We start from the raw sequence: 22,463 nt of genomic DNA, 5'->3' as shown, positions 1-22,463 counted from the left end.
AAAGAACAAAACTTTAATAGAACAAATTAACACCTGCCTCAGGCAGGATTCGAACCCATGAACTCAGGATCTCAATGCATATGACCTAACAGATACGCCACTCAGTAGACACAGCTCAAGGGGCAGCAGAAAAGAGCTTACATGCCATACAAAGAATTCAGAAGTTATAAGCAGTTCTATAAGAACTGTTATAGTTTATAACCCCTAGGTGGCGCTGTTCTCTGATTTCCTCAGGACGTAATGCCGAAGCTCCCTACCGATTTTTGCGCCGATATATCCAATACTTCAAAAGTTATAGCAATTTATCAGAAATTTCAAAATGGCGGACAGGCGGTTCGGTCAATCCCGGCATAATACATATCGACAGATGCGGCATGAGCCAAGGAATCCGTAGACACCAAGATCATAATTTTCTGACAAACGATTCAGAAGTTATGCACAAAAATAGCCTTTTTTCCTATCTCATGACCCATAGGTGGCGCTGTCACCAAATTTAACATGGACCCCCATTTCATGGTCGACATGAAGCGTACCAAATTTCATCTCGATTGATCAAAGAATGACCGAGATACAGCTTCAGAACCAATTTTGCGTCAATCTCGTTAAGTTCACGCATTAATTACTTTTGAATAAAGAAAAATATCAAAATTCTGTTCAGTCATTTCTATGCGGCTCACTCCAAAGATCACATGTGCCAAATCTCATAAGAATTGAACCAAATTTGAAGGAGGAGTAGCGAAAAAACGAAATACTGTACATTTCAAAATGGCCGATACTGTAATGGGAGGAGTCTTACTGTAAAGTATCAAATTCAATAAGCGGGATGAGAGCAATCATGTGTACTAAGTAGAATTTTCATAGATCCAATGAATCACGAGTTATAACCATTTGAACATTGAAATTTTGAGATGATGGTGGCGCTATAGAGTTACTGCTAGAGACCCCATTTTTGGCCAAATGACTATTTATGACCACCTCTACAACTGTGCCAAATTTCATCATTTTCCTATATACGGTTCATAGGGCTGCCATAGACTCCCATTGGGGAAGATTAAGATTAAGATTAAGAAGAATAATAATACTGACAATAACAATAGGTGCCACAGCACCATAGGTGCTTGGCCCCTAATAATAATACTAACAAAAACAATAGGTGTCTCAGCACCTTCGGTGCTTGACCCCTAACAATTGCAATAGGTGTCTCAGCACCTTCGGTGCTTGACCCCTAATAATACTAACAAAAACAATAGGTGTCTCAGCACCTTCGGTGCTTGACCCCTAAATACTGACAATTCCAATAGGTGTCTCAGCACCTTCGGTGCTTGACCCCTAACAATATTGTATCAAACAATATAATTATACTGGGGATTAACGGAGATTACAACCAGGGTAATCTAATCTCCATTTTCTCTTCTTATGACCTGAACTGAACAGTGCAAAACCTTTAAAATGTAGTGCAAAACCTTAAATATTTAAATAGAATCAAATATTAAACAAATATATAGAACAAGATATTACACAACAATAGTATTGCACATTTAAAGAAGCTTTTGTGACTGGTGGTTGGGACACTTTACATCAGTTTTAACAATTCTTCTGCAAGAATATCACCATATTGGCTTTCTCTGGCAATATACGGCATCTTTCTTGACTTATAGTATGCCCAGCACAGGAGAAAACCCTCTCAGAGGGGGTTGATGAGGCCTGCACACACAAGTACACCTCTGACAGGACAGACAAATTAGGGAGGGTATCCCTCTTACCCCCCCACCAGGCCAAAGGGTCTTGTCCAGATGGGATGGCTGGCAGGCTTTTGTAGATCTCCATCTCTTTCTGCACCTGCTCTGTGATGGAGAGGACACCTGTGGACTGAGCTGTATGAAGTTCTCGGTCTTCATCCTCAAACAACTGCTCCAAGGCTGACATCTTGATCTTGTACATACAAACAATTTCAGTACATCACAAAAACAACCACTCATTCAATGTACAATACTAGATAGATAGTATATGGTTGAACTTACACATTTGCCTGCTTGGTCCTCCTCCTCACCTGCCTCAGTCTGCTGAGGAGGGTTATCCTCTTTTGGATGCTGTAGACACAAACAGAGTGACCATAAAACAGGTCATGGACACAGTGCATATGAAAAAAGTTGAGCAATTAGTACACTGTCTGACAAACATGGAGCAAAATACCTGAGCTGCCGTGGCGGCAGTGTCGATTGCTTTCTCAAGCCTTTCCCAAGTTTCTGCAACACCAACTTCCAGCCTGCCTTTAAAGCGAGGATCCATCAATGTGGCCTCCTGAAGGAAGTTCTGAACGTCTTGATCCTGTAATGAAAACATGGTTTAGTGTCTAATGGTGAAAATGGTGTGGTTTGCCTTCTTTCTTTGTGAACCTGGATTTTGGCTGCAAATGGATAATACCTGGTATCTTTTTTCAAGATCTCCCCAGACCTTCTCTTTTATAGCAGTTACAAAGACATTGTCATCATCGGAGGTTGAATAGTGTGCCTTCAGCTTTGTGAGGATGGGGATGATTTGGCTGATTGTGGGGGACTTGTCACTTGACACACAGAGGGTTGAGGTGTACAAGACCTTCATGCATTTGATGAATTCCTCTGCCTTCTCAAAATCACTCTCTGTAAGCCTTTCTAGTCTGTAGAAAATAATTAATAATGTTAAGAACAAAAGGTAAATTTAAATTGTTGCATGTGTGACCCTTTTGTCCATCACCTCACCTGTCCCTCTCCATTGGCTTTCTTAGCCTTTGATCGAGGCAAGCTGCCTGGATTGCAGGGAACTGCTCCACAAACCACTCCACCATGAGGTACAGAGAATTCCAGCGAGTCCTCACATCAAGGATAACATTGTGCTCTGGCAAATCTAAAGCACAGTCATTTGAATTACAATAAACAATTTGAAATTGCTTGTATGAAAAATTATTACTTTTCAGTTTTCAAGATGTATTTATAAATATATATGTGCTATTTACTGAGGAGTCTCTGCTTCTCTCTCAGGACAGTTTTGCTCATGGTGGAGCGCTTCAGCCACACCACCACTGCGCGAATCTTTGCACACCACCTAGTCACAGCATGGATGCCATACACCTTTTGTGCTGCCAGGTTGAGTGTGTGAGCAAAGCATCCAACCTTTAAAAATTTCAAGTTTCTCAGTGCAACAATTTACAATTTAAAATAAAATATATATGTATATACTTCACATGCAAAAGTCTCTAAATGCCATCTGAGATTTTCTTCTAAAATGAGCATTTTTATCAAGCTCATATATTTGTGATCGGTAATTTCACTTTAATGACAATTAATATGTAATGATAATTTGAAAAATGATAATTTGAGAAGAATATATATATATATATATATATATATAGATATATAGATAGATAGATAGATAGATAGATGGTGATTCCACTGTGGAAAATGGATGAAGCCCCATCACCACAAATTTGGTAACTGCCCTGTGGATTTCCTGCATCTTCTCTTTGGTTAGTGCAGCCTTCTTAGCCATGATGAAAGGAGTCATTGTAACTTGAAAATAAAAAAATAGAAAGATATTACTATTAGAGGTCGACCGATATGCTTTTTCTCTGGCCGATGCCGATTTTTTAGAAATCAGGGCAGCCGATGGCCGATATGTTTGGCCGATTTTCTATATGTACATAATAATCAAAATTTTCTCATCATTATTAGCAGATATTTTAAATGCAAAAATGTCACTATTTAAGTCAAAGTATTTAAAAATATATGACTGGTCTTTCTGAAGAGTTTTACAACCTCCTCTGCACCATGCATTTATCAGACACAGATATTACCTGACACTCTGCTGTCATCATCTTTGATCAGTTTTTTACCATGGCTTTTATTGCTTTGTAGGATAAAATCCTTATTTGGTAGACCTGATAAAATATTTATTCATCATAAAGTTAACATAGTAAATGTCTATGGTTTTTAGTTGAGACTGTTATTTAGGGCAAATCTTTATAAACACATTTACATTCTCATTTCTGAGACGCTATAAGTGACTGATTGTGCTGACAGTGACGTCTTGTGAGTTTAGTGTTGGGACAGATCTGTTGTTTCAACCGTTCATTCAAACGAATCCGTTCAAAGGAGTCAGTTCGCGAATCGGACGCGCTGTGTTCTAATCCAGACTGAGCAGCGCAAAACTGTAAACAAAGTCTTACTGTAACAACACGAAAAACATTTCCTTTGTGGATATGATTTGGTCTTCCGACCTTTCGCCATCGAGTCAGTTTTGTTTTGAGTAATAAAAGCAGGGAGACAGACAGCGTGCACGCGCGGCTCTTCTCTCTCTGTCACGCAAACAAAACTCATCATCACTTAATTAATCACATGAAATGAGCCTAATCTTTGCACGGACAGTGCACCGCGAGACATAAGCCCGTCGCGCTGTTGTACTGGCTGCTTAATTCGCGCGATCTGCCATCATTTAGTAAAGCTGTTTGTGAACAAGGCATGGCTGCACACACACGAGACGGGAGCGATATGCTTGGAGCAAGAGGCAGGCAGCGTCACGAGTTCTAAAACAGCGCTTAGGTGCCCGCAGATGCACCTGCCTTTTAATCGGCCTAATTTTGCAGCAAAATCGGCCAAAGCCGATTTTTAAAAATATGCCAAAAATCGGCCAATTAATCGGCCGGCCGATAAATCGGTCGACCTCTAATTACTATAAAATATTACTATAAAAATTGTATATATAATACCTCTTCAGGTTATAACTACTAGCATATTCTGTTTAATACTGATGTAAAACACTCAAAATGTTAAGATCAACATTTTGTATTCACATATTATGACTTTTACACGAAGCAGAGAACAATCTTGAGCACTCAGAAATATATAAACACACACACATACAGTATAGCCTCGTGTTACTTAGAACAAAACATTTTGATATGCAAGATTTGCAGTTGGTAATTAAATTACTAGACTTACCCGAAGAGGAACGGCTGCTATCATCACCTGTGTCCACCAACACACTGGCAGGGCTGGGATTCTCTTCAGTTTGTTCGGGTGCGAGGTCAACACTAGCTGCTGCTGTTGACGCGCTTGGCTCTGCGTCTCTTAGGTTGTCAAACACGGAGCATTGTTCGGCTTTTAAATATACTCCATGCCTCGTCAGATGTTTCATCAAATTCGATGTGTTACCTCCCTTGCATGCTATTCTTTTAAGGCATTTGTTGCAAGTTGCAGAGTCTCCATTACACGTGAAATGCAGCCAAACCTTGGAGCGTTTTGACTTCGGCATCTTTATTAGTCCTCGCGAGTCGCAACAACGTGGGCTGAGTAGCGGCAATGACGTCACGCAAGTTGATGCCGGAACACCAGGTGGCGGTAAAGAAAAGTCAGGAACCGAAATCAGGCACCGAATTTTTCATTCGTATTCGATCTGGTTTCCACCGTTTACGTTAGGACCGGTTCCCTATTGGCACCGATTTCGGTACCCAACCCTACTCGACAGACCTATTTCAACAGTGTTTTCCTCAAAAAAATCAAATAAACTAATACGCATCATATTTAACATGGCTATAGCTTGCAATGGCAGTTGAAAGTTGGAGGTTAAATAAAAAAAGTGCGCGAAAACTGAGAGAACCACCAATCAGAGAAGACGTCGTTACTATGGAAACAGGAATAAACACAAGCAGTTTTGTGGCGAGTTGCTGTCATCTAGTGGTAGGTGATAAATACACAAAAATAATAATAACAATAAAAATATAATAATAATAGGCTATATATGTAGATTTGTTCACTTATTTGTTTACTTTAATTTCATGCTAACTTTCCACACAGATAAAAAACAGAGATGGAGCCTCCCAAAAAGAGGGGACGGTACAAAAATTATCTGAAAAATTCATCTCTACCTGTCCCCAGACAGACAAGACACAACTGGAATCTTAAAGGATTAACAGTGGTAATTTGTGTTTGATAACATCATTTTATGTAATAAAATATTCACTTTTATACTTTTATTTTTTTTAACTACTACAACCATGAACCAAGTTTTTTTTGTGTGTGTGTGGGGGGGTTATTTTGGTTGGCTGAAAGCCCCTGGATTTAATAGTGTCTATTTGATAGGGTTCTGGAATAAAGGAGGAAGGAATTGAAGAAACTGAAGTGAGGAGAGAGACTCTGGAATGTGACATTTGCGAGGAAGGCATTTATGATGAGGTACATTAACCCCTTAACTGTCACCCCAAACCTTAGAGTCTTTAAATAAATATAACTCTAGCATTTTTTGGTTTAGAAGCCTAATCTAGGTCTTGTTTTAAACAGGACAAGTGAAGGCTTCTCACGAAAGTATATGGGGGTGGAAAACATTAAACATAAAAACTGTTATAGCAGTTTGAATTTATTTTAATAAATAAAAATAATGCAACAACATATTAATTTATAAATAAAATAATAAAAATGTAAACATATCACAAAAGAAATAATGGAAACATAAAGCCATAAGTCTCAAGTGGTTGTCATCCACATTTCAAGTTAAAAATCACAAAAAAAATGAGGTTTGTGCATTATTTCTAGTGGTTTTACCAACAATGGCCACTAAGTGTCAAAGGTTGCATAACAAATTAATAACTTACTGTCACTGCATTATTATTACTGCTAAACCGTTTTGAAATATGAAACCACATTCTTAAAGCTTTCCAATGATATATAGTTTGTCAACATTTTTGTGGATTTATACTAGAATATAGTGTTATGAATATATAGAATTAATATGCATTTCTATGGGGGTGGGTCATGTAACAAAAAACTGTCACTACATTAGTTCTATCATCAGATGACCTTGGAAAACGAAAACAACACTCTGAGAGCTTTCCAGTGATATATAGTTTATCAAGATTTTTGGGGATTAGAGTAGGGGTTTGGTGTTATAAATATGTAAAAACAAATTAGATCAACATGTGGGCCCGCGACCTTTAAGAAACTCTTACTACGCCATTTCATTCCCAAAATGGTGATGATACATGACAACTACACTCTTAGAGCTTTCCAATGATATATAGTTTGTCATGATAGATAAAAATATACATCAAAAATATTGGAGTAAACTTAGGTGTCCCATATACGTATAGGACGGGCAACAGTTCTAATGCCTAAGCACATTTTCTTTCACGTTTACACAAATAAACAATTAAAATATTAACCAGTTCTTTCTCTCATTATTTTCACAAAGAACTTGGAAGAGGCTGGAGATTGCTCAACCGAGGAAATATAACATTGTTTATTCAAGTATTTAATTGCTGCCAGGTTGTATGACACAACTGTATAACATTACTTGTTATTTCAAATGTATCACTTTCAGGATGATTATGAGGTTGAGGAGCTAATTGTGGAAGACATGGAAACAGGACATTTGAATGGAAACAACAAGGTACATTTTTAAGTTGAGAGAAATATCTACATTTTAAAAATGAAGTTATGTTAAAAAAATAGAACCATGTAAACATCTGTTAAAAATAATAAATAATGTGTTCTTTTTTTACAATTAAAAATCTGGCAATTCAGTGTACTTTCAATTTCAATTACCTTTTCTTAAACCCACACTGGCAATGTGTCCACCCTTACTTCATGTTAACATGGAACCAAAACAGATATTTAGTATGTCTTGGTCTTATAGTATTCAAAAAGAGAACCCTATTTGTTCTTAATGAATAAACAAACAAATAAATAAATATCATATTCAGTCCTATCTGCTGTAAAACTGAGTTCATTGTTGATGATGAATCCCAAAATATTTCTTTTTTCCCCTAGACAAATAGTCCATCAATTTGTGGGTCCCATGATGCAGAACAGGCAATGCTAATGATTACAGCATTTGTCCTCCGCCACAAAATTACAGGAGCAGCTCTCCAAGATCTCCTCACCCTTCTTAATGAACTGATGCCTGGAGTAGCACCCCATACTCGCTACATGTTTGAGCAAACGCTAACCGGTGTGCATGGTGAAATGGAACTGCATTTTTACTGTCCATCTTGTACTGTGTATATAGGAGAGACTGGGGAGGGTGTGTGTAAGAATGCTAACTGCAAGTTCCAATATGATTTGACTACCCTCAAAAAAAATGGAAACTTCTTCATCTATTTACCACTGGCATCACAATTAAGAGTTCTCTTAGAAAATTCAGAAATTTTCTCAAAGCTTGGCAGGTCCCAGAGTTACAGTGATGATGCAGTTTCTGACATTTTTGATGGAAGTGAAATGCGAAAAACAATGCTTGAACATAACATAAGTGAGACAGATCTAACTCTGCTTTGGAATTGTGATGGTGTTCCAGTTTTTGAGTCATCAGGGTATTCCATTTGGCCTTTACAATGTGTTGTCAACGAATTGCCACCTGAAAGCAGAAAAAAGCATGTTCTTTGCATAGCATTATGGTTTGGTAGGTCATCACCCAATATGACAACTATGTTCACTCCTGTCATCGAGGAATCCAAGATGCTTACCACACAGGGCTTCACCTGGAAAAATCCTGTCACAAATTCACCTGTCACCTCCCGAGCTTTTCTTCTCACTAGTGCATGTGATGCAGCTGCACGGCCCAGACTGAAAAATTCCATTCAGTTTAACGGGAAATTTGGTTTGCGATTGGTGTCTCCATTGCGGTGAAACAGTTGAAAAAGGAGCGGGGTTGGTCCGTGTTTATCCCTTTAGGATCCCTGAGCCTGAGCCGCGGACACAGGACCAGTGGGAAAATGATGCTATAGCTGCAAATATCACTCCTGTAAATGGTATGCGTGGCCCTTGCCAGCTTTTGTTCTTGCCATCATTCAACATAGTTAATGGTTTTGTGCCCGACTACATGCATTGTGTGCTGCTAGGTGTGGTTAGGCAATGGGCCACTCTATAGTTGGATCCACAATACAACCAGTGTCCATGGTACCTTGGTAGACACACACAAACTATTAACTCTAGGCTACTGCAGATGAAACCTCCAAGGGAGATAAGCCGTGCTCCACGATCACTGACGGAAAGAAAGTTCTGGAAAGCCACAGAATGGAAGTCTTTCCTGCTGTATTATTCCATTTTTGTTCTGAATGGTTTACTTCCCATAAAATACTACCAACACTGGTGTCTTCTTTGCTTTTCTCTCCACATTCTGTTGCAGCCCAGAATACCAATACAACAGATCGAAATTGCTGACTTGATGCTGAAAAAGTTTGTCATATATGCTGAAACACTTTATGGCAAACAGCACATCTCATTCAATGTGCATCAGCTGACACATTTAGCCGGCAGTGTGTATAACTGGGGACCTCTTTGGGCTGCATCTGCCTTTTCTTTTGAGTCCAACAACAGGAAATTGCTGAGCTTCTTCCATGGAACTCAACATGTGCCCATCCAAATAGCAAAATCATTTTTGCTATGGAGAAGAATCCCCAAGATGCTAAAAGCAGCAAATGACACATCACCAACGGTGGTCAGCTACATTGAGAAACTTTGGAACTGCAGCAGTGTTCTCCCACAGAAATCCTTTAAAATGGATACTTTCACCTTTTTCCGTAAGAGAGTAATGAAACAGTTGCCTGTACAACACATAGTGGCTTTGAGGCGACTCCTGGGGAGAAGCTTACCATTTGATCATGGCATCTACCACAGCAAAGTGTTAATCGGTCAGAATTTATATGCAGTGGAGCAAATTTCCCAATCAGACCGCCGATGCAATTGTGTGGCTGAATTTTCTGATGGCACATTTGGCGTTTTGCGACACATTCTTGTACCGAAGTGTGTGAAATGCGAAGGATCTTTTCAGTGTGACTGCAGTCTGCTGGTTCTGTATTCAAGTCTGACCACTGACTCGCATGCATTTTTTAAAGATGCTCAGATTGGCTTCAGTTCTGCAGGTTTTGTCCATAAAGTTTCTGCTGGAAATGAAATTTCAGCTAAATTTGCAAAAGACCTGAAAAGAAAGTGCTTTTTGATTACATGCAAAGATTGTTTATTTGTTGTTCCACTTGTGAACACAATAGAATCTGACGAAGGAACAGAAAGGTCTCAGATCAATGCCTTGTACCCAGGCGTTGTACAATTTAAAGTATGTACAGAAATATGATCTTTTATATATGATATTGACAGGCATGGTATGAATATAATTGTTGTACAACAGCTGACATATGTTATATTATATTAATTTGTATAAAGTAATGAACTATTTTTGTATTCAAGAAATATTTACTGTTGTGTACATGTTAATAAATATCAATGTTATCATTAGCTATTGTTGTTACTGTTTCATAGCCACCAAAACATCTGTCATGAATTATAGTAAATTCATAAAACTTTATTATTTACTTTACTTGACTTAACAACAGACAGTTCAATGTGCACTTTAACATTTGATTCGCAACCCCACTAGGGTTGAAGTAGGTGCACTTATATCATAGTGTTTCCTGAGCAACTTTATAAAAGTTTCTCTGGTTAACTTTAGATCCTCTTTTACTTCATTAACAAACAATTAAAGGAATAGTCTACTCATTTTCAATATTAAAATATGTTATTACCTTAACTAAGAATTGTTGATGCATCCCTCTGTCGTCTGTGTGCGTGCACGTGGGCGCTGGAGCGCGCTGCGGCACTTCGATGGCATTTGGCTTTGCCCCATTCGTTCAATGGTGCCATTCAGAGATAAAGTTAGAAGTGACCAAACACATCAACGTTTTTCCTATTTAAGATGAGTAGTTATACGAGCAAGTTTGGTGGTACAAAATAAAACGTAGCGCTTTTCTAAGCGGATTTAAAAGAGGAACTATATTTTATGGCATAATAGCACTTTTGGGAGTACTTCGACTCGGCGCAGTAACACCCTCCCTCTCCCATTATGAGAGGGAGAAGGGGAGCGGACTTTTCAGGCGAGTCGAAGTGCTCCCAAAATTCTGTCCCTGAATCATTATGTGACGCAACTCTTTATGGATGAAACCGTTACAGTGGGTATAATAATGTTTCTTCCTCACTTACCTGTAGCCTAAATAATAGAGGATTATCATGCTTCTGGGTTTCTTGGGCGGTTTGTGCATGTCCACTTCCAGCACAGTTAGGTAAGGTATCAAACATCCTGTTAGGCAGTGGTGAAATGCAATTTAACGAAGTACACATAGTTACTGTATTTAAGTAAAGTTTACACGGTTTTTTTTTTACTTTAGTTAAGTAGAATATATAGTGCATACTTTTGACTTTTACTTCGTTTCATTTTGCAACAAATCAGTGGTGACTCGTGCTCATCCGAGGGTGCTAATTCAAAATAAGTGTTTGGAATGTCATCTGTGTTTCTTGCGTTTTCAAAATATGTGTTTGTTGCGTCATGTCAAGCATCACGTGTTTTGTCAAAATAAGTGCGTCAAAACCGTTTATGATAAATGAGATGCTTAACAAAATACACGCAAGACTCTCCCTTAACAGTAAACTCTGATTATGCATGAGATATATGCGAGTATTTGACAAACGCAAGCGTCTCTTTTATCATTAACCCTTAAGACGCATCTGCAGAAGGCACTAATATTTTGACAAGACACGTGATGCACACACAATGCGCAGAGCACATAATTTAAAAAAGGAACCACACACACACACGTTGAATTTGCATCGAGCGCCATCTGGAAAAAAAGTGGCCGCCACTGCAACAAATTATCTGTACTTTTCCTTACATTTCTATAACACCATCGTTCCTTTACGTACCTTTCTCAATAACATTTCTGTTCAATCTGCATGTCTGGACCAAGTTGCATTACGATCCAACTGAAGTGAACGTGCACAAAGATCGCTGAAAGCGGAATTACGTATCAGCGTGCGCTTCTTGTTGAGAGGCCTTTGTTGTACAAAGTCAGTGCTACAGACTAGCGAGTAAAGACAAAGTCAATCATAAATGTGAGTAAGAGAGGCGGGACTAAATAAATGCAAATCCAATCATATTAACGATGTGATACGGAGAAAGTAATACCACACAATCCCACAAGAATACTTCAGGAATATTACACAATTTACAACAAAATCCTGTGGTAATATTATAGAAATATGAAAGTAATACCACAGGAATATCACAGGAATATTACTGGACAACAAAATCATGTGGTAAAGTGTCCCAAAAAAACAACACAATACCACACAATTACCATACTAGTTTTATGTGGTACCTGTGATGTTTTATTGCCAAAATACCCCAAGAATACCACAGGATTTTTTTGTACCATATGATTTTTACGCGATCATGCGCGTCTTGTTGAGAGACCTTGTTGTACAAAGTCAGTGCAGCCTACAGGCTAGCGTGTAAAGACAAAGCCGATCATAAATGTGCGCTAGAGAGGCGGGACTAAATAAATGCAAATCCAATCATATTAACAATGTGATACGGAGAAAGTAATACCACACAATCGCACAAGAATACTGCAGGAATAATACACACTTTAAAACAAAATCCTGTGGTAATATTATATGAAATATGAAAGTAATACCATAAGAATATTACATAAATACTGCACGAATATTACATAACAGAATCCTGTGGTACTTACCGCAGAAATATGAAAGTACACAAACCCACAAGAATTCTGCAGGAATATACAACAAAATCCTGTGATAGATACTAAGGAAATATGAAAGTAATAACACAAGAATATTACAGGAATACTGCAATAATCTTACATACTTGACATTAATATCCTGTGGCAAAATACTGCAGAAATATTAAATTAATACCACACAATCCCACAAGAATACTGCAGGAATATTACATACTTTACAACAAAATTCTGTGGTAAATAGTACAGAAAGTAATACCACAAGATTACTGCAGGAATATTACAGACGTTAACAAAATCCTGTGGGTAAGTGTCCCAAAAAACATCACAATACCACAAAAGTACCACACAAGTTTTGTGTGTTACCTGTGATGTTTTATTGCACGAAATACAACAGCATTACCACAGAACATTTTTGTAACGACTTATTGCAGAGTGAACTGTTTTGAAACCGTTTATGTATGGTATTTTTACAGAACATTTTACAGGGATTGTAAAAGATTTCTAATCTAATTTAAATGATTCCTGAATAAATTCTTGTTACATATAATAAGTAATACATAGAAAACACAAGGGCATATGTACAGATTGTTTAAAGGAGCGGTGAATCAAAAACTCAATTTTAACTTGATAATTTGTTATATAAGAGGTCATCATACTTAAATGAACATCCTGCAAGTTTCAGAACTGAAAACGTCCGTGTTACTGAAATATAACCGTTTTTGGCACCAAGCCAGCTAAACACGCCAGTGAGGAATTCTGAAATCAATGACGTCAAAGTAGAATTGAAACACCTCCCCATAACCAAAAGGACACGTCTACTTTTGTAGCCCCGCCCACAGCTTCGCTTGTACGGAAGTAACACACGAGACGAATCACCACCAGACCTTACACAGCGTCTACTCTGAAAACATGCCTTTAAAAATCGCCAAAGTTTGTGCCGTACCTGGCTGTGGGAGAACACAGTCGCTGCATAGCCTTCCTTCGGAGCCTAACATTCGAAATGAGTGGTTAAAGTTCGTTTATAACGAAGTTCCAGCTCGCGTGGGGAAGAGTTTTAGTGTTTGTTCACTGCATTTCTCGCCTGAATCCTTTGCAAACAAGACACAGGTCGACTCTGGATTTGCAACGAGACTGAGATTGACAAACAATGCTGTTCCAACTATATTGGATCCTACAGAAACAGCGCATCAATCTGTAAGTACATATATATTTTAGTAAGTTGTGTCGCTGTTACTTTGTTTAAGATCGCGTGATATGTCCTGATTGTTTGTAACCTTCGTGTTTTACCCAATTCACAGAATGTCCCAACAAAGCAGGATGTAGCTTGTCAAACAGACACACCGAAATGCACATCTCACTCAACACAGCTGTCGTTTGGAACATTGGGTCCTAAATTCAGAAGCAAAGGTGTGTTGTATGTTTTTTTAAACATAATTTATATGGCTATCGTTGTGAAGTAAGTGTGTGTATGTGGGGGGTGGGGTGCACGCGCACGATTGTTTGTAAGCGCGCACGATTGTTTGTAAGCGTGCGTGTCTCTATGCGTCTTTACTCAAATGGGCCTACTATGTATTGCTGTTGGTTAAATGTTGTCGGTATCGTTGTATGTATTGTGTCTGTGGGCTAGTCTGTGTTTGTTTTCACGTAATTTTTATGTGGATCGCGAAGTGTGTGTTTGTGTGTGTTTGTGTGTGTTTGTTTGCCTGTCTGTGAGCATGCGTTCTATGTCCATTCAAGTGAGCATACGAAATGTTTGCTGGTGGAATGTTGTCTGTAACAACACTACACTATATTAACAATAATGTAAAATGTGACATTATAACTGAAATAGTTATTTTGTGTTTGTAACTGTTTAATTGGCCGTACCTTTTATCTTGATTATCACAGAGGCCAATTTTTTACCCGTTTAAGTTATTGTTGTAGTTCCTAATATTTTCAAAAAATAGTTTTTATAACAAACAATTCTTTGTTTTGTAGGAACACAAACCGAGGCTGCAGTCAAAAGTGTTGGTGTTTCAACCACTACATCTGCTGAAACTTTCCAACCTTTTGTTTTGCCACATTTCACCTCAACACCATTGAAGGATTTAAGGCCAACAAAAAGAGCGCGCCTTGAACTGGAAGGGGAGGAAACTGATTCATTTGAGGTCACTGATCAGCATGACACAACATACGAGCCTGCAGAGTCGGTCACCACTGTCACAGAGTCATCACAACTTCAGTGAGTCATTTTATCCTATGTACTCTCTCATGTTTTGGTATTTTTATTAAATTGTATACTGAACTTTAATGCAATTTATGTTTATTGTTTATAATTTTAGATGTACATCAACGCAGGAGGATGCAAAATACATTGTATTTGAAAACTGCCTCCTGCAACTCTTTGATACCTGCCCAGTGTGCTCGAGGCGCTGTAATGTTTGGCCACGAAGAAAAGGGACTTTTGTTGCAATAGATCAACTATGTCCACACTGTCAATACTTCCGTCAATGGAAAAGCCAACCTGTTGTTGGGAGCACACCTTTGGGCAACCTCCAGTTATCTGCTGCAATATATTTCACCGGTGGATCGTTCTTCCAATTACAAAAGGTATTTGTAAAGGAACATATACAAAATCAAACACATAATTTATAACTTTCTTTAAAACTAGTTATTGTTTATTACTTTTAGATATTCCAAACAATGCGTGTCAGGAGCATTACCCACAGAACCTTCCGGAAGCATGCCAGTATGTATCTTGAACCAGCAATAATCTACACATGGAAGAAGGAACAAGAAGAAGTGTTGCAGGAGCTAAGCCAGGGTGACAAAGTAATTGTGGGTGGTGACATGAGAGCAGACTCACCAGGTAAAAGACTTGTATTTGCAGGGTGCATTTAAGCTGTATGTGCTGATGTCAGTAATTTTTGAAAAAATGTATGATTATTAACATCATAATTACACCTATATGTACTCAAACAAAAATATATTTTTAGGCCATTCAGCAAAGTACGGCAGCTACACTGTTATGGACCTAAAGAACAATATCATATTGGATATGCAGCTGGTCCAAGTAAGTACCAAAACCTTAATCTAATGAATTCAAATTTACTCATTAGTTTGATTGTTTTATTTATTTTTGTATTTTATGTCACTTTCTTATTACAGAGCAATGAGGTTGGTGGTAGCTACCACATGGAAAAGGAGGGACTGAAAAGAAGTCTGGAATTTCTGGAGGCACGTGGTGTGAAGATTGACTGTATTGTTACCGATCGTCATACACAGATCCAGAAATTCTTGAGGGACCGTAAAGTGATGCAGTTCTATGACGTCTGGCACCTGGAAAAAGGTATCTTTTTCACTATATATAATTTTTTTAAATTTCGCTTATACCGCTTTTCGCTTGTTTTTTTAAAAGTACCTCGTTTAGAATAATAACTGATTACTTCCAGACTACCTAACACAAAGTGATTGTTTTATTTTCAGGTTTGTCAAAAAAGTTGGAAGTGATCGCCAAAGACAAAGACTGTCAAGTGGTGAAAAAGTGGCAGCGGAGCATAAGAAATCATGTCTATTGGACAGCAGCTTCTTCCAAAACAGCTGAGGAGAGAGTAGCGAAATGGTTGTCTATGGTAAACCACATTCAAGATGTTCACGTCCATGACACCCCAGCCTTCCCACGGTGTGAACATGCAACACATGTATCAAAGGACCCCACCAAGTGGTTTCAACCAGGTATACACATTAATTTACATTTTTAGTTTTATATTACTAAAGTGATTTATGATAAGTTCAAACCTTTTTTATTAATTGGTAATTGTCTATTTGATTACAGCAACTAAGGCACTGTACACCGTCGAGAAGCTTCTCACAAACAAGAGAATGCTGAAAGATGTTGAGAAACTCAGCCCTCACTTTCAAACTTTGTCTTTGGAAGCTTTTCACAGCGTAATTTTACGCTTTGCTCCCAAAAACGTTGTTTACCCTTACATTGGAATGTTATGCAGGTGCGTATTACAGTATTTATGTGTTTTAAATCTCTAAAGATGTCTCTTACCTTTTGCTAATGTAATTTTTATTTTTTACTCTAGACTGTACTTGGCATGTATGCATTTCAATGAGAACTCCAACCGTCCTCAGCCTAAAACAAAAACGGGAAAGCCAGTGTATAGGCTTTTGTTTCCCAAAGCCAAAAAGGGGGAATACTCCACACGTCCATTAAAGACACAGGCAACATATTGTAAGTTTAAATATATTTATTTATTTACACACACACACACACACACACACACACACACACACATACTTACCTACATTACAAAAAGGGGACTATCACTGAACACTGACCAAGAGGGGACTAGTGTTTCTGATCATTTTTTACACACAAAAACTACATAGAAAATTTTATTTTAATGCCTATTTTCATAATATAACTTCAAATGTCAATTTTTATTTTTTTTTAAAAATATGCCAAGTGGGGACCTGCAACCCTGACTGATGTCTACCTATCCAACAGGGGACCTCCATACCCTGCAATGGATCTCTATGGGGATTACACTAGTCCTAAACTAAAATAAATGTAAGAGCTGTCCAAATTAAAACAACTTGCACTGACATATATTTAAATAAACCAGTGCCCTTTGTTTTGCCCCAAAATGCACATAAGTTTTTAGTAAGGCATATTTGTTAAAACTAGTTATATTTCCTAATTAAACTAAGGTCTTGTCCAGGCTTAAGCTAATTCCTGTCCGGGAAACCACCCCTATGTGTAAAAAGTTTGGAGCAGTTTCCCAGACAGGGTTTAGATTAATCCAGGACTAGGGCTTAGTTATATTAAGACATTTAAGTGTGCATCCTAAAACAAAACAATGGCACTGATATTTGTTAAGATATGTCAGTGCAAGATGTTTTTAAATTAAGGCAGCTCAAACATGCATTTTATTCTGGGACTAGGATAATACCTATCCAGAAAACTATTTTATCATAATGTAACCTTAATGTTGACATATGTCAGCACAGGGGTGGAGGCGCTGTCCAAACTTAAGAGGGAGAGATTGGAGAGTTACAATTTTGCTTAAAACTTAGAGGGAGAAAGGGAATTTTCAAATTGCAATTTTGCCCAAGGAATTTCTTCCTAATAAAAACAGACTGTATGTTTTGTAACTGTGCAGGTGAATACTGTTTCTTTTGCACACAAGAACTAACGTAGTGAACAACATTCCCTGCTATATTCAGCTAACATTAACTATTAATATGAGCCTTTTGATTATGTTGTATTATGTTATTAAACTTAATAGTGATTTGTGACATATATTTTTATACAATGTAAGTGACTCATTAAGTTTAGCTACCACCTTTTAGCCGGTTTAGTTTTCAAATTTAATATTTTTATAAGCTTATGACATATATAAGCTTTGAAACTGTTCTTACATCAGATTTAAGGTGAATATAGCAAGAGGGCTGAGCAGACAGAAGAGGGAGAGGAAGAACAGTTGAGCAGGTAAAGATGGCAGTCAATAAGTTTTAATATTAGGTTTATACTGTTTTAGTTTTTTGTCTTAGTGGATTTGTTCTTATATTAGAGCAAAGGTGAAGTAGTAGCTATTTAGACAAATCAAAAGAAGGATAGGAAGAACAACTGATCAGCTAAAGCCCAAGAAACACAACTAAAAAGATGGATGAAGATGTTAAAAATGAAAAAGGTTCTAAAACTGAAATGCAGAGGGTGAGTATAGAATCCTGCTTGTCATTAAACATACACAAACACCTCCGCTCACACAAAACTAAGAAAGATTAGAAAGACTTTAGCTGAAAGCACATGTCTCAAAACCAGATCGACCCACGCATGTGCCTTTTAAGCAGCAATAGGCATGATCATGTTAGTGATTTCACAAAATGTCTTTGGTCCCCTATTTGATGGTGAAGTGTGACATGTGTTTATCTGCTTTGACTTTTAGGAAACACACACTTCACACTTCACTATTTAACAGGGGACCTAATGTATTATTATCTTGAAGAAACTCACTATTTTATACTATTTGGACAGAAGTTAAAATGTGTCTTAGAAATGAGCAGTTTAAGCACCAAATTTAGGCATGATCATGTTAGTGACTTCACAAAATGTCTTTGGTCCCCAGTTTGATGGTGAAGTGTGACATGTGTTTATCTGTTTTGACTTTAAGGAAACACACACTTCACACTTCACTATTTAACAGGGGACCTAATGTATTTTATCTTGAAGAAACTCACTATTTTATACTATTTGGACAGAAGTTAAAATGTGTATCTTAGAAATGAGCAGTTTAAGCACCAAATTTAGGCATGATCATGTTAGTGACTTCACAAAATGTCTTTGGTCCCCAGTTTGATGGTGAAGTGTGACATGTGTTTATCTGTTTTGACTTTAAGGAAACACACACTTCACACTTCACTATTTAACAGGGGACCTAATGTATTTCTTGAAGAAACTCACTATTTTATACTATTTGGACAGAAGTTAAAATGTGTAAAATGTGTATCTTAGAAATGAGCAGTTTAAGCACCAAATTTAGGCATGATCATGTTAGTGACTTCACAAAATGTCTTTGGTCCCCAGTTTGATGGTGAAGTGTGACATGTGTTTATCTGTTTTGACTTTTAGGAAACACACACTTCACACTTCACTATTTAACAGGGGACCTAATGTATTTTATCTTGAAGAAACTCACTATTTTATACTATTTGGACAGAAGTTAAAATGTGTATCTTAGAAATGAGCAGTTTAAGCACCAAATGTAGGCATGATCATGTTAGTGACTTCACAAAATGTCTTTGGTCCCCAGTTTGATGGTGAAGTGTGACATGTGTTTATCTGCTTTGACTTTTAGGAAATATTTTAAATTCTGAATAACTGTAAATGTACTGACAAAATTTACAATGACACTAAAACAACAGTTCTTACCATCAAAAAAATTCTTCATAAAAGATTTTGAAGTTTAAAACTAAAAGTTGTACAAGGATTATTGCACTAAAATGTTATGTAATGTTATAAAGTCATTTAGTAAAAGACAATATAACTGAACCAACTAAAACATTTCAATGCATTAAATAAACATAATAGTTTAAGTTTAAACCCCTGAAATCTTTTCTCATGGCAAGAAATGTAATTGCAATTAAACAGATGTCACACTTCACTATTTAACAGGGGACCTAATGTATTTTATCTTGAAGAAACTCACTATTTTATACTATTTGGACAGAAGTTAAAATGTGTATCTTAGAAATGAGCAGTTTAAGCACCAAATGTAGGCATGATCATGTTAGTGACTTCAAAAAATGTCTTTGGTCCCCAGTTTGATGGTGAAGTGTGACATGTGTTTATCTGCTTTGATTAAATTCTGAATAACTGTGAATGTACTGACAAAATTTACAATGACACTAAAACAACAGCTCTTACCATCAAAAAAGTTATTCATAAAAGATTTTGAAGTTTAAAACTAAAAGTTGTACAAGGATTATTGCACTAAAATGTTATGTTATAAAGTAATTTAGTAAAAGACAATATAACTGAACCAACTAAAACATTTCAATGCATTAAATAAACATAATAGTTTAAGTTTAAACCCCTGAAATCTTTTCTCATGGCAAGAAATGTAATTGCAATTAAACAGATGTCACACTTCACTATTTAACAGGGGACCTAATGTATTTTATCTTGAAGAAACTCACTATTTTATACTATTTGGACAGAAGTTAAAGGGGCGGTTTCCCGGACATGGATTAGACTAGTCCTAGACTAAAATAAATGTAAGAGCTGTCCAAACTAAAAACTACTTTCACTGACAAATATTGAAATACATCAGTGCCCTTTGTTTTACCTCAAAATGCACACAGGCAATGTTTTTAGTAAGGCATGTTTGTTAAAACTAGTTATATTTCCTAATTAAACTAAGGCGTAGTCCTGGATTAAGCTAATTCTGGTCCGGGAAACCGCCGGAAAATGTGTATCTTAGAAATGAGCAGTTTAAGCACCAAATGTAGGCATGATCATGTTAGTGACTTCACAAAATGTCTTTGGTCCCCAGTTTGATGGTGAAGTGTGACATGTGTTTATCTGTTTTGACTTTTAGGAAACACACACTTCACACTTCACTATTTAACAGGGGACCTAATGTATTTTATCTTGAAGAAACTCACTATTTTGTACTATTTGGACAGAAGTTAAAATGTGTATCTTAGAAATGAGCAGTTTAAGCACCAAATGTAGGCATGATCATGTTAGTGACTTCAAAAAATGTCTTTGGTCCCCAGTTTGATGGTGAAGTGTGACATGTGTTTATCTGCTTTGATTAAATTCTGAATAACTGTGAATGTACTGACAAAATTTACAATGACACTAAAACAACAGTTCTTACCATCAAAAAGATTAAAACTAAAAGTTGTACAAGGATTATTGCACTAAAATGTTATGTTATAAAGTAATTTAGTAAAAGACAATATAACTGAACCAACTAAAACATTTCAATGCATTAAATAAACATAATAGTTTAAGTTTAAACCCCTGAAATCTTTTCTGATGGCAAGAAATGTTAATGCAATTAAACAGATGTCACACTTCACTATTTAACATGGGGACCTAATGTATTTTATCTTGAAGAAACTCACTATTTTTTACTATTTTCACACAAGTTTAAATGTACGTGTTAAAAATGAGAAGTCAAAAGCTCTGTGGATTAGCAGGACTAATGCTAGAAAACACAGGAAAATGGCTAAAGGAAACAAAGGTAAAAGAAATAAAAAATAAGGATGGTGTCTCAAACCTGCAGATTTGTGAAAGACACATTGAAAGGAACAGGAATGGGTCATTTGGCAGTGGCAGACAACAGTGTGAATAGGCTTTATGCCCAGCTGCACTTCTTCCTGAACTTCAGCCAGCTCCTTGTTTCCTGTCTGCCATTATTGGACAAACTGATTAATCCAGGTGTGCCTGACCTCAGTAGTCACAGCAACAATAATCCGACACACCTGAATTAATCAGTTTGTCCAATAATGGCAGACACAATTTTATTATGGACAGTGGTTACACACAACCCAGTTAGTTTTTATTATCATTTCAGAATTGTTTTCAGTCAATGCCAAAATATTTTGTTGCAGCAACACAATTGAATAATGAATAACTAATGTGAAGTGGTAATGTTCAACAAAATCATCTTAATTACTTTTCAGTAACTTAAAATTGTTACGTTTTCTGAACATGTGTTTGTAAAAACTAATCAAATATTTTTTGCTTGTCCAACTCAAGAGTAGTTTATTCTTACAACTCATTTGCATTGTGGACAGTGGTTCCATACAATTACTTTTAGTAACTTTAACATAACAATTTCTTTTTCAAGTTACATCACACATATGCTTTTTGTAATAAACTCTATATAGCGTTCATTTTATTCATAAAAGAATCTCAGACACCAGTTCTTCAAGCCATGTTTATTGCACTTAAACTAGAGATACCGTAAAGGATATACCGACAAATGAGATGTGCTCATCAACTTGAAAAGCTTGCAAAGTTTTTCAAGGACTCTGGATATTACCATGTAACCTTGTAACAACATTACAATTTTTTACAGTTACTGACAACTGAAATGCACGAAGCACCATTCAGGCAGTTTTTTCAAGCCTCCTGATAAATATAATTAAACAACAGTATTACACAACTGTAAAGCCAACTGACAAAATAGGATGCTCTCCATTCAGAGAGCTGGCACATGCGGCTTTCAAAGCTTTTTCAACTACTTTGGACAATTAATGTAAATTCTGTGACATTACAAAACTGTCAAATTGACTGAAAATGTATGGACCTTTTACAAGGCTTGCAAAGCTTTTTCAAGAACTTTGGGATAATTTAAGTTAAATGTTACTGTAACAACATTATAAACGTTAACATTCCATGACA

The 22,463-nt window shown here is 36.9% G+C and overlaps 2 protein-coding genes across 2 annotated transcripts in view; one reads left to right on the top strand and one right to left on the bottom strand.

Annotated features, from left to right (window-relative positions):
* Positions 1–1,368: 1,368 nt before the first annotated feature.
* On the bottom strand, positions 1,369–3,167 carry LOC141369158 (zinc finger BED domain-containing protein 4-like). Its single transcript, XM_073874714.1, has 6 exons — positions 2,993–3,167; positions 2,739–2,883; positions 2,425–2,656; positions 2,194–2,328; positions 2,022–2,090; positions 1,369–1,932 (listed from the first exon to the last, which is right to left on the bottom strand). Exons 1-6 carry the CDS (start codon positions 3,030–3,032, stop codon positions 1,585–1,587), a joined length of 969 nt encoding a protein of 322 aa, XP_073730815.1. The 5' UTR covers positions 3,033–3,167; the 3' UTR covers positions 1,369–1,584.
* A 9,958-nt stretch (positions 3,168–13,125) lies between these two features.
* Positions 13,126–22,463, top strand: part of LOC129413439 (uncharacterized) — a 30,541-nt gene continuing 21,203 nt past the window's right edge. The window contains exons 1-10 of the mRNA XM_073873673.1: positions 13,126–13,750; positions 13,855–13,963; positions 14,534–14,777; positions 14,878–15,145; positions 15,227–15,404; positions 15,532–15,608; positions 15,704–15,884; positions 16,022–16,270; positions 16,371–16,542; positions 16,627–16,775. Coding sequence (XP_073729774.1) covers positions 13,466–13,750; positions 13,855–13,963; positions 14,534–14,777; positions 14,878–15,145; positions 15,227–15,404; positions 15,532–15,608; positions 15,704–15,884; positions 16,022–16,270; positions 16,371–16,542; positions 16,627–16,775 — 1,912 coding nt within the window. The 5' untranslated portion in view covers positions 13,126–13,465. The remainder of the gene's footprint in view (positions 13,751–13,854; positions 13,964–14,533; positions 14,778–14,877; positions 15,146–15,226; positions 15,405–15,531; positions 15,609–15,703; positions 15,885–16,021; positions 16,271–16,370; positions 16,543–16,626; positions 16,776–22,463) is intronic.

This window comes from Misgurnus anguillicaudatus, chromosome 12, assembly GCF_027580225.2.
Source record: "Misgurnus anguillicaudatus chromosome 12, ASM2758022v2, whole genome shotgun sequence".
Classification (NCBI taxonomy): domain Eukaryota; kingdom Metazoa; phylum Chordata; class Actinopteri; order Cypriniformes; family Cobitidae; genus Misgurnus; species Misgurnus anguillicaudatus.
Note: the sequence above shows the minus strand (reverse complement) of the source record. Positions and strands in the feature narration are given on the sequence as shown.